We start from the raw sequence: 11,513 nt of genomic DNA on the forward strand, positions 1-11,513 counted from the left end.
GTATTTCAATTATTGTTTCTAATATTTCAACAACACCAGAAAGATTATTTTGACCAGTACGAATATTTAGAAGTTTTTAAATAAAAATTATTTATTATTATTTACGTAGATAATAATTAATTTCATAAGTTTTTAAATTTACCGCTATTATTTAAGTTGGCAGTACCGTTCCTGTTGTCAAAACACATGTTTTCATTTTTCTAACCTAAAAACATATTTCCTTTATTATTTTATTACGCGATTACAAGCAATTTTTAATCAAATATATTAAGTCTAGCGTGTTATTTACTTCTTTGTAATTATTATATTTCATGTTTTTGTGCAAAATTATTCGTTATTTCACAATATTTTTCGATTTTTCTTTTTCTCAAAATGAAACTTGCCTGTTTCATTTTGATACTTTTACCTTAGAACTCGAAATGAAACAACCAGTTTCATTTTTGTTGCGAATCAAATTGAGTATAGAATCTATACTCAATTTGAATTCTGGTTTTTTCTGTGTATTCGAAAGATTTAACTGAAACAATTAAAACTTTTGCTATTCCACTGAAGCCTTTCGCTGTTGCAGGTAAATTTTTTTGGTATATTTAAATAATCTCGACATTCAAAGGAAATTCGAACATTTGTTCTCTGGTCATAAATACTGACAAAAAATGAAAAAAACATATTAGTACATATTTAAAATGGGCACAATTTACATTGAAAATATTACAAAATTTTAGAATATAAATAAATATTTTTCTCACCACGATGATTTTGATGAAAGAAAAGTTAGTAAACAAGTACAAAAAAATTTCTAATTTATTTAGGGGCCATTCATTAATTACGTAAGGGTTCTTAGGGAGAGAGGGGGGGGTTATAAAATCTCTACATGGTCTTACGTCGGGGGGCGGGGGGTAGAAGATTTTGCCAACTATTTTCCATTTGTATTGTTTGTACTGAATTTTTTAATTACATTAATATTGTTAAAAACTTACGTAAGAAGGGGGAGGGGGGGTCGAAAAATCTTATGTATTCTTACATGGGGATAGGGGGGGGGTCAAAATTAGCCAAAATCGTAAAATTAAATAGAATTTTAGAAATTAAACATTTCAGGGTGTGTCGCTACGTTCAAAAAAAAATTCACTTGCCGATCGCGGATTCACCTCGACGGAGCGATGGCAGCATCGCCTCTTCTGGACCAGTCCGCCAGTGGCCCCTCTTCTATGCAGGGAGACCGGGGAACTATACAGGGGCTATGCTTTCTCTGCATCCTCCTTCCTGACCTTTAGTCTGAAAAAAGAAACATTTAAAAATTAGACACAAAGATTAAAAATTACAATTTTTCATACAAAAATGTTTTTTCAATTATTATAATTATAAAATAAAAAAAAATTTACCGCGGACACCCTTCGCCCATGCCCGATCTCCATCCTGGAGCGGCACTCGAACGGTGGTTTCCAAATTGGCAAAAAGAAATCACTCACACGCAGTTTTAAGAATTTCGCACACTCCTGGACTACGTGTTGACTTAAAAAATTTTTTCCTTTAATACGATCGCGGTTTTAAATATTGCGAACACTCCCGAAATTAGAAAATTATTTTATTTTCAAAAAAAGTTGAAGAAAAGAAAATTACTTCCTAAATAACTCGGTCGCGGGTTTAAAGAAATTGCGAACACTCCCGGAAGCTAATACTGACTCGAAAGAATTAAAAATTTTAATAATAGCTTCAAGGCGATTCTTTTAAACTAAATACCTCTTGTAGATCTCAACTTTCAAGTTAAATTTCCATTCAGAAAATGTGAAAAATAACCGTAAAAATAGACCGAGTTCTAAAAAGTTTGCAAGAATTTTGTGTACTTACTTCAAAAATAAGATACCCTTTTTTTCTTTCGCCCTTATCTTTAAAGTACATGACACCACAAGCCATCGAAAAAAAACGTTTCTCACGTCAAAAAATTCAAACCCTAAATATTACTCGAGCGCGGGTTTAAAATAAAATACGAAACACTCCCGAAAGCTAAAACACTGATTTTAAAGAATTAAAAATTTTAATTTAATATTCACAAAAACACATGGTCATCAAAAATTGAAATGACTGATGATAACTTATGCGATTTTGAACCGATGTCAATGACCGACGCTAGAGAAATGATAACACCCCAATGAAATTGATGAAGCACAAAAGTGAATTTGAAACCACGTGATCATATGAAATTTAGACGCGCGAGGATAATTTTGAATTTTTTCACCAATCACGTTCAAGGCATGGCGGCGATAAGAAAATGCGAGATTGAGAAGGTAGAAACGCGTCTATTGTTTTCTCTCTCACTCTTATTTATCTAATAGGTAATTTAAATTAAATATTATAATATTTAACATTAAGGAGGTACCACCTATTATCGAATAAACAAGCAGTTTTTGGTAAAACTTGATACACTACTAAATAAAGCTTCTAAAATTCTATAGTTAAATTTTTGAGACCTGTAGGTTCCGGAGAAAAAAGTTCTGATCGATTTATTTTTTCACTGTTTAACATTGATTCTTATGGGAATTCATTACTTTGTCACATATATTTTCATACTATGAAATATTAAACAAACAGATGTTGATCAAAGTTTGTATAGTTAAAGACAGATATGCAATGAACCGGTATTGTATTTAAAAAAGGACAATGGGTTCCTGTGAGAGTTCAAAATAGTTCATTTATAAATTTTTTTTCCACTTTTTGTGATACAAAAAAGATAACTTGAAACATCTGGCAACACGGCATTTCGCGTCTTCACGGTTTCCACCGTGCGCGTGCGCTTGTCAAAGTTTTGAGGTTATGCGCGCGTTATTTCAAATTTTGATTTCTGGGAAAAGAATAAAATGTTCAAATTAAAAACTGAAATTCTATTAGTTAATAAAATTTTTATTATTAACTTGAAAAATATGACAAACACATAATATTTTTAGAAATTAAAGCTTATAAATAAAATAAATCATGGAAAAACAAAACAACAGTTGTTGACAACGTACATAACGTGAGTTGCAGTGTTGCCAGACGTTTCAAAATACCGAGCAAGTCAAATCAGACAAAAATGGTTATTGCTTTGACTAGTTCAGTGAAGGGATGGAACCTCCTTAAATATGTCAATTATGCAACAAATTTTTTTTTTAAATTAGAATGTATATAGACATAATATTGTCTATATTGGACTTTTCAGTCAGGGTTGGACACTTTTTGAAAATCGAAACGCATTATTGGTAAAAACGTAAAATAACATTTGTACTGTTTTTTATTCTTATTTTTTCATGTTTATCTTTACTTTTTGTTTACAAATTGTAAAGCTTCATGGGTTTAAAAAAGGAATGAACTCAAATTACAAAAAAAAACGCTTTATTGTTCCAAATAACTCAATGAAATGATGAACAAAATTTATACAATTTAAGTATTATTTTTCTAATATCTTTGGCACAATTTTGCACTGAAATATCAATAAAAAAAAATTTATAATTATTTATTTATAAATTGTGTCCAACCCTAACTAGAAGCATCATTTTCGAATTGTGCTAACCATAACCAGACATGTGTCGCGATTCGATTTTTCACTTTTTTCTTCTTAAATTATGTACCCCACAATACATTCAATAAGCTTCCCTTGCCGAATTCTTGCTTTTTTAACACCAAAGTCACAGGAGACGCTACTTTTGATTCTCCGAAAATGTAATGCCACAAAAAGTTAGGTTACACTACTAGAAGATTCGTCACGTACGCACACAGGTGGCACTAGTGTTTTTATTTAAAAAAAGCCAAGTGTCCAACCATGACAAGTGTCCAACCCTCACACTATTCCCCTACAAATATATATAACAATAATTATTATTGTAAAAAATCATAATTTTGCAAAATAAAAATATTTATATAAAAAAATATACAAAAATATTATTTTAATCGATCTTTAGTTGTCGAAATGAACCTTGAATTCCATCTAGTTCTTTTGTAAGTGCCGATTTGTGATTGGGCATTCGTAAATTTTTAATCAATCTTTCTGATTTTTCATCTCGTAAATACCAATCTTTGTGCTTTTCAATTTCGGTCAAATAAAAATTCGGCTTAGTTCGAAATTATTCTGCAAAATAAAAATTTGGTTTATTTATAGAATTATTGTAAATGAAAATTATCCTATATATATATTTATAAAACTATCAATTTTAATTTTAAATGTTTATGTATTAGTTGAAAAAAATTCACCTCTAAATCAAGGACCATGATATTTGATACAGAAACTTCCTCTAATAAACGAAGATCCATTATACCATTAAATTTTTTCTAGTTTTGGCTTTGTAGGAAATTTTTTTCCAATGCATTATTGTTTATTCGCAATATTGTGACTGTGTGCCCTTTTATGGATTAATACGATGGTAGAGATAAAACATTGTCTGTAAATAATTTTTAAAATCTAATTATTTCTATTTTTTATGAACAATTAATGCGATAATGTGTTATTATTCGATTAATAATAAGTTATCGATAAAAAATTGATTTAAATTATAAACCTTTAAGTCACCTTGAAATATGTTAAAGAAAATTTTGTTTTAATGAAAATTCTGCTGATTCGAAAATGAGTCTAAAAAATTGGATGATCATATGTTTTATATACATATATACTACATAATACCTGCCTGAATTACGACAATTCGATGAAAGCGCTATACTCATCATGTGGGAGGGTTGCATATCTAAGGGGTTCATTGGAAAAATGAGTTCTACACTGAGAAAAATAATTTCGTAATAATAAGAAAATAATTTAGTTGAGCTTTTTTAGTTGGCGTTACTAAAATATGGTTGTCACAACAGAATAGAAAGTGGCAATAAATCGGGAAGTTTAGTTGGCTCTACCAAAAAATATATTTGAAGCTTTCATGTTTACGAACTAAATAGTTTGGTTCCCAGTACTAAATAGCTGACATGCTGTATTGCGCACGCGCTCTTCTCGTAAATATGGCGTCGCTTCCCATTCACGGGATGTCAACATTAACCAAATGTCGTTCGCGTCGTGAAGTTTCAGTGTTGAAGTTTTTATGTTTTTCAGACATTTTTAAAAAAAAAAAGTTTGTGTAATGAAAATAAATAAATAAAACTTGTTACAAGAACGAAAGTTTTTTTCCAGCTTTTATACATTGTGAAAATGATTTAATCTCAAATTGTTAGTAGGATTCGTAGAGTAGTGGTCAGCGTTCTCGACTAGCGTTGCGTAGTCTGAGGGTTCGAGCCCCAGCAGTGTTAGGTTTTTTCCGCGATAGAAATTAATTTAAGTAGGCATAGGTAGGTTATATAAAGAGAAAAGGGTGAAACAAAAAAATAAGTTGGTTGAGAAAACAAAAAAAAAAATTTCATTTAACTAAATTTTTTGTTTGCTTAAAAACAATAAGTTAGTTGTGCAAAACAAAAAATTTGGTAGACCGAACAAAATGATTCAACGAAAAAATTTAGTAGCCCGAACCAAACGGATTAGTTGCACATATATCAAATAAAAAATTTGGTAGAGAGAACCAAACTTTGGTAGATGATACTAAACATTTTTCTCAGTGTATAATATAAATACACGAGCAAAATTGGATTAAAATATTGTGATTACATTGCAATATAAGCAAAAACTTTAAACTTTAAACTAAATTTTTTTTTTATTTACAATATTATTTTTTTTAATTATACCGTAAATTATTTATTGCAATTATTTAATTTGTTTTACCTATACATGTGGAGGTGTTGACAAAGCATAAATAATTACATCGCAAATATCTTCAGCTGATCAAGTTATAAGTTGGATTTTGCTAGTTTTTTTTGACAATTACCATTTTCTCAACCAGATCATCTCAAATTAACCTTTTAAATTTTAACAAAAAATGTTAAGTTATGCAAACTTGCAGCAAGCTTTCGCCAAGGCTGCTCTGCAAGCTTGCCATAAAAGGACATTTTATTGCTTGCATTAACCTTTAAACTGACTTAGCGGTCTGACAGACCGCTATTAAAACTTTCATCGCTTATAACTTTTTTTAAAGTACAATAAGAACTTGAGCTTTTCAGTAGTAAAAATAAAAAAATTAAAACGAAACAATATAGAAATTGACTTTTTAATCATAAAAAATAAAAAATATATACAACAATTGACTTTACAAAATTTAAAATCAATAAAATAACATAAAAAAGGAATAGCGGTCTGACAGACCGGTGAAATCAGTTAGTGTGATTTTTCGGCACGTATCAGTTTAAAGGTTAAACTTGCTACATGTTTGCCCTGCAATCTTGCACGGCAAGCTTCCTGCAAGTTTGTTGCAAGTTTTCATGCTGATTGGGATGTTTATGTAAGTTGAATGTTTTTTATTGCTCCACCAGTATTTTTTTGCATTGTAAAGTCTAAATTAATAATTTTTTATTATAATAATAATAATATAAAAAATTATTTAAGATAACATTTTTTTAAAACAAAAAAAAGTATTGTACACTGCAAAAATTTATTTTATTCAACTAGGGGAGACCGGTTGGGCTGTTTGGCGTACTTAAGTTTATTCAAAAGTGTTAAGTTAAATTAATTTTTCTCTTCATTCAAGTTAAAGTACTTGATGAACTGTAAGTTTGTACAAAATTTATTTTTTCATTTTTTTGTGATATCTTTTTAAAAAATGACTTTTAGAATAATAATAAGTATAATAAATTCTTTTATAATTTTTTTTACATTTTTTATCAAGAAACAAAAAAAAATTTTTTTTGATTTATATTAACAATTTTTATAAAAAATTATTAAATATAACAAAAGTACATTCGGGGTTAGGTGGCGCAGATATCTGAAAACTTTGTTTAATATTAATAAAATGATTAAGTGAAGTTGAATTACATGAAATTTATACATTAATAAGCACCAATAACAATCCTTTTCAAAAAAATTTAACCGAATAATGGGTTTTTAAATATTCACAGTGTCTTTTATATATATTTTTTGATGATTTTACGATTTCATAGAAAATGTTTTTAATTTAAATGAAATTTGCTCATTTTGCTTCCTCGTGGAGGAAGCTTTGTAGTCCTTTCGTTTATAAAAATTTTCGAAGTGTCGGAAACAAATTTTTTTCTATATAGAAACATGTTATATGAGAACCTGATCAATTGTCCGGATTTATGTATGTGTGTGTGTGGATCCCTTTTTTGTTTAGACGATAACTTTAACAGGTTTTAATGGATTTAGATAAAGTTTGGTAGACTCGTTTATCATATTAATATCTCAAATCTGACCAAAAGAATTTTAAAAAATACAAAAAAAAAATTTTTATCGTCTTTTTTCCAAAATTTTTTTTTTAATCGAAAAAATTTTCAAATAGAAAAATTTAAGGTTATATATAATAAAATCGTATTCCTTACATCAAAACAAATCGATCAGTATATATAAACTTTATATATACTGATCGATTGGCCTGGACCTTAAATTTTTCTATTTAAAAATTTTTTCGATTAAAACAAAAATTTTGGAAAAAAGACGATAAAAATTTTTTTTTGTATTTTTTAAAATCCTTTGGTCAGATTTGAGATATTAATATGATAAATGAGCCTACCAAATTTTATCTAAATCCATTAAAACCTGTTAAAGTTATCGTCTAAACAAAAAAGGGACCCACACACACACACACACATACATCCGGACAATTGATCAGGATCTCATATAACATGTTTCTATATAAAGAAAAATTTGTTTCCGACACTTTGAAAATTTATATAAACGAAAGGACTACAAAGCTTCCTCCACGAGGAAGCAAAACGATAAGAGGTGAGGCATTTCATATGAGAATACGTTGTCATGTCTCGTATTTTTCTTCAAATTCAGTAAATTGTAGTGATAGTGGTGCTACATAAAGTGTACAAATTTTGAATTTGAAATTATTAATATTTTTCGAGATATTAACAATAACAAATTAGAGCAATATTTGCGTATTTTGCGTAAAAAACATTCTCAACATTTTTCTCTATTATTAGTAGGGAAAAACTTATAAGCAAAACAAAAATAATATAATATCATAAAATGCTATCAAATTTTATTAATATTGAAGTATATGATATTTACTATATATTTAAAAAAAATTATACATAAGTTTAGATTAAAAAAGATTTTTACACAACGTATATTTACAAAAATTTTAATTGCCCAATTCCAAATTAATATAATTAAAACTATTATCATTACTGTGGTTAATAGTTAAAATATATAACATTTTTTTTAAATTAAAAAATTCTTCAACAATAGTAAATTTGTAAAAAAAAATATGTAATGGATTTACTAGTCATTGTGATGAAAAATGAAATAAATAATAAAGGAATTATTAAAAATAAGTAATTTGTTTTATTTAAATAAGAATCAATTGAAATAAATTTTTGCATATTTTTTTTTATAACTATTTTTAAAAAATATTCCATCAATAACATTTAAATTCCAATATATAATAATAAATAATAGAAATAAAATAAAATTTCAAATTTCTTTTAATTACTAACAGATTTTATTTACTTCTTGTTTGAAAATTATTTACATTATTATTATAAATTTGATTGTAATATTTGAAAATATGAAAATTTGAGAAACATTAGTTAGGGTAATATTGTGAATTTATATTGCGTTCCCAAAATGATCGACTTTAACAATTATTATTGCATTCATTTCCATTTTTTCCATTTCCTTTTCTTCCTTGGATATTCGAAACAATATGTCCACCATATTGGTTTTTATTTCCTCCAACATTTCCATTGTCAACATTGTTACTACTTCCTCCTTTGTTTATATAGTTTATGTTGTTTCCATTTCCCACATTGTTTCCACTTCCTCCATTGCTTCCATTTCCTCCAGTGTTTCCACCTACATTGAAATAAAATAAGATCATAAGTAACACCAAGAATATTGAATATTGATTTCGAAATGAATTCTGACGTTTGCGTTCGTTTTCAAAAAAAACACTATATCAAGAAAATCAAGATAGCCGTAAGACAGGGAAAATTTTTGTTGTCAAGGAAACTTGATAAATTGAACATTTATATTTACAGAAAAAGGCAATATACTTTTTGAAAACGTAAAATTTTTTAACAATTTTTGATTCTAAAAGGAATAATACTTTATCATCTATTCACCTTTTTTTACTCATTAAAATTTTGTCACCTATTTTGATAATTTCTTAATTTTTTCACCTTTCTCAGGCTTTGGTTAATTCACGGATGCAATATTTAAAAAATAATAAAATGTACAATTTAAGAACATTGATTTAAGCTCAGGAATGTTAAAAAAATGTTATCATTTCTTGACATTCCTTAAGAATATAATTATAATATAATATAATATAATATAATATAATATAGTTAATACTTAAGTAAATAATTATAAACGATATAAGTTTCAAATTTTTCGAATTTTAATTAATCTCAGATATTGACAAAATAAAATTGTTGTCTGTAAATAACGGAAATTTAATCGGGTTAAAATATTTTAGTTTGAGTTGAAATGTTGAATAGAGTCTTTTTTTAAACGTACAAAAAAATTGCAATTCGAATAAAATTGCAAAGAAAATATATCTAGGGAAAAAATTTTTGATCATCAAATATGATTATTTCAAATTTTAATGAAGGTTTTGAGGAAAATGGTACATGTGATATTTAAAAAAAATGATTACCTTCACTCTCCGTTTCGCATCCAATGCAACATAGTCTTGAGGTACACCCGTTTCTGCGACTACCTAATTAAAGAACAATTAATTTTTAATATCGAAATAATAAAATTTTTCTTTATAATCAAATTGTAATATTCGAACAAAATAATCATTCCATAAATTAAATCTGAATTTGTTAATTCTGTAAATTAATTTTGTCTTGATCATATATATATATTATATAAAATATAAGAAAAAAAAAATTATGATAATTTTTTAGACTGTGTTTTACACTATAGGAAAACATTGTATTACACATGTAAATTACCTGGACGAGCAAAAGAGTGAGCAACAAGTAGAAGGGTAAAGAAAAGCACAAAACATTTAACAGATGCCATGATCAAAAATCACTATTTTTCCAAAAAAGAGTTGGTGTTTTACTTTTCTAAAAATAGGTAATTGTCTTCTTGAAGAGCCACAAGACACTGAAGTTCTCAGTTCTTTCAAGACCTTTATATATTCGTTTTGTGAAAGACTATAATTATTACGGTGACAACTAATTACACTTAAATAAGTTTAGTTAATACGCACTAATAGTATTTTAATGAAGATCTGTGTCGTGGACATTTTCAAAAATTAGAAATGATTTTTCTTAAAATTCAGTGAATTGTAGTGATAGTGGTGCTAAATAAGTGTACAAATTTTGAATTTGAAATTTTTAATATTTGTCGAGATATTTACAATAACAAATTAGAGCAATATTTTTTTGCTTTGCTTATAACTTTTTCCCTACTAATAATAGAGAAAAATGTTGAGAATGTTTTTTACGCAAAAGACCTTTAACTTTTAGAAAAAAATATTAATTTTTAAACAATTTGTTTAAAAAATAAAATTTGTTTATAACTTTTAATCATGTTCTCCCTCATTTTGAAGCGCGAAAAAAATCATGAATATTGTTTAAGACGTAATAAATCGACGGTTAAATTTTTGAGATGGCATTATTTTTTGTTTTCGAGATATTAATTAATTAACTAACAAAAGTTAATAAAAAATGAAATATTTTACGAACAAATAAAATTAGAGTAATTTTAAAAACACCATTAGAATGATTATTAAAATCCACATCCAACGAGCCATATATGAACTATTTCTAATAAACGGGTGTGAAATTAATAATTAATAATAAAAATTATTTAAATAATTAATAACATTTGAAGAAATGAAGATAAATCGTCAATTCTTTTTTTATTTGGAAGATCATCTAATTCTGAGTCGAAAAAAGAATATTAAGTATTACTAAGAATCGAAAATTAATTGTAAAATGTTATTTAAAGAAAGACTGAAAAATACCATGCCTAGTATAGGTAGGCAACCTCTGACGAGTTGTGCTGTGAGGTGTTGAAACAACGATTGAATAATAATCATCTGTTTATAATTTGGATTGTTGAAAATGCTATTTACACTGGTTTTATTTAACACAGAATTAGATGATCTTACAAATAAAATAAGAATTGACGATTTATCTTCATTTCTTCAAATATTATTAATTATTTAAATAATTTTTATTATTAATTATTAATTTCACACCCGTTTATCAGAAATATTTCATATAGGGCTCGTTGGATGCGGATTTTAATAAACATTCTAATGTTAGTTTTTCGCGCTTCAAAATGAGGGGGAACATGTTTAAAAGTTATAAACAAATTGTTTAAAAATTAATATTTTTTTCTAAAAGTTTATGCGTAAGTTTTGCGTAAAAAACATTCCCAACATTTTTCTCTATTATATCTCTATTATACCTCGAAAAATATTAAAAATTTCAAATTCAAAATTTGTACACTTATTTAGCACCACTATCACTACAAT

The 11,513-nt window shown here is 27.0% G+C and overlaps 1 protein-coding gene across 1 annotated transcript; it reads right to left on the bottom strand.

Moving 5' to 3' along the window:
- Positions 1 to 8,490: 8,490 nt before the first annotated feature.
- LOC127283687 (glycine, alanine and asparagine-rich protein-like) lies at positions 8,491 to 10,121 on the bottom strand. Its single transcript, XM_051308711.1, has 3 exons — positions 9,976 to 10,121; positions 9,672 to 9,734; positions 8,491 to 8,866 (listed from the first exon to the last, which is right to left on the bottom strand). The coding sequence occupies exons 1-3, from the start codon at positions 10,043 to 10,045 to the stop codon at positions 8,649 to 8,651; spliced, it is 351 nt and encodes a 116-aa protein (XP_051164668.1). The 5' UTR covers positions 10,046 to 10,121; the 3' UTR covers positions 8,491 to 8,648.
- Between the last annotated feature and the right edge of the window lie 1,392 nt (positions 10,122 to 11,513).

The sequence above is a fragment of the Leptopilina boulardi genome, unplaced genomic scaffold (genome assembly GCF_019393585.1).
Source record: "Leptopilina boulardi isolate dan_hultmark-lab unplaced genomic scaffold, ZJU_Lbou_2.1 LbouV2_310, whole genome shotgun sequence".
In the NCBI taxonomy this organism is placed as follows: Eukaryota; Metazoa; Arthropoda; class Insecta; order Hymenoptera; family Figitidae; genus Leptopilina; species Leptopilina boulardi.

Excerpts from the sequence above, each read along its gene's own strand:
- LOC127283687 (XM_051308711.1), bottom strand. The coding sequence starts at position 10,045 with ATGGCATCTGTTAAATGTTTTGTGCTTTTCTTTACCCTTCTACTTGTT. Across the intron at positions 9,735-9,975 it reads TCACTCTTTTGCTCGTCCAG|GTAGTCGCAGAAACGGGTGT; the intron begins GTAATTTACATG and ends TTCTTTAATTAG. Across the intron at positions 8,867-9,671 it reads ATGCGAAACGGAGAGTGAAG|GTGGAAACACTGGAGGAAAT; the intron begins GTAATCATTTTT and ends ATTTCAATGTAG.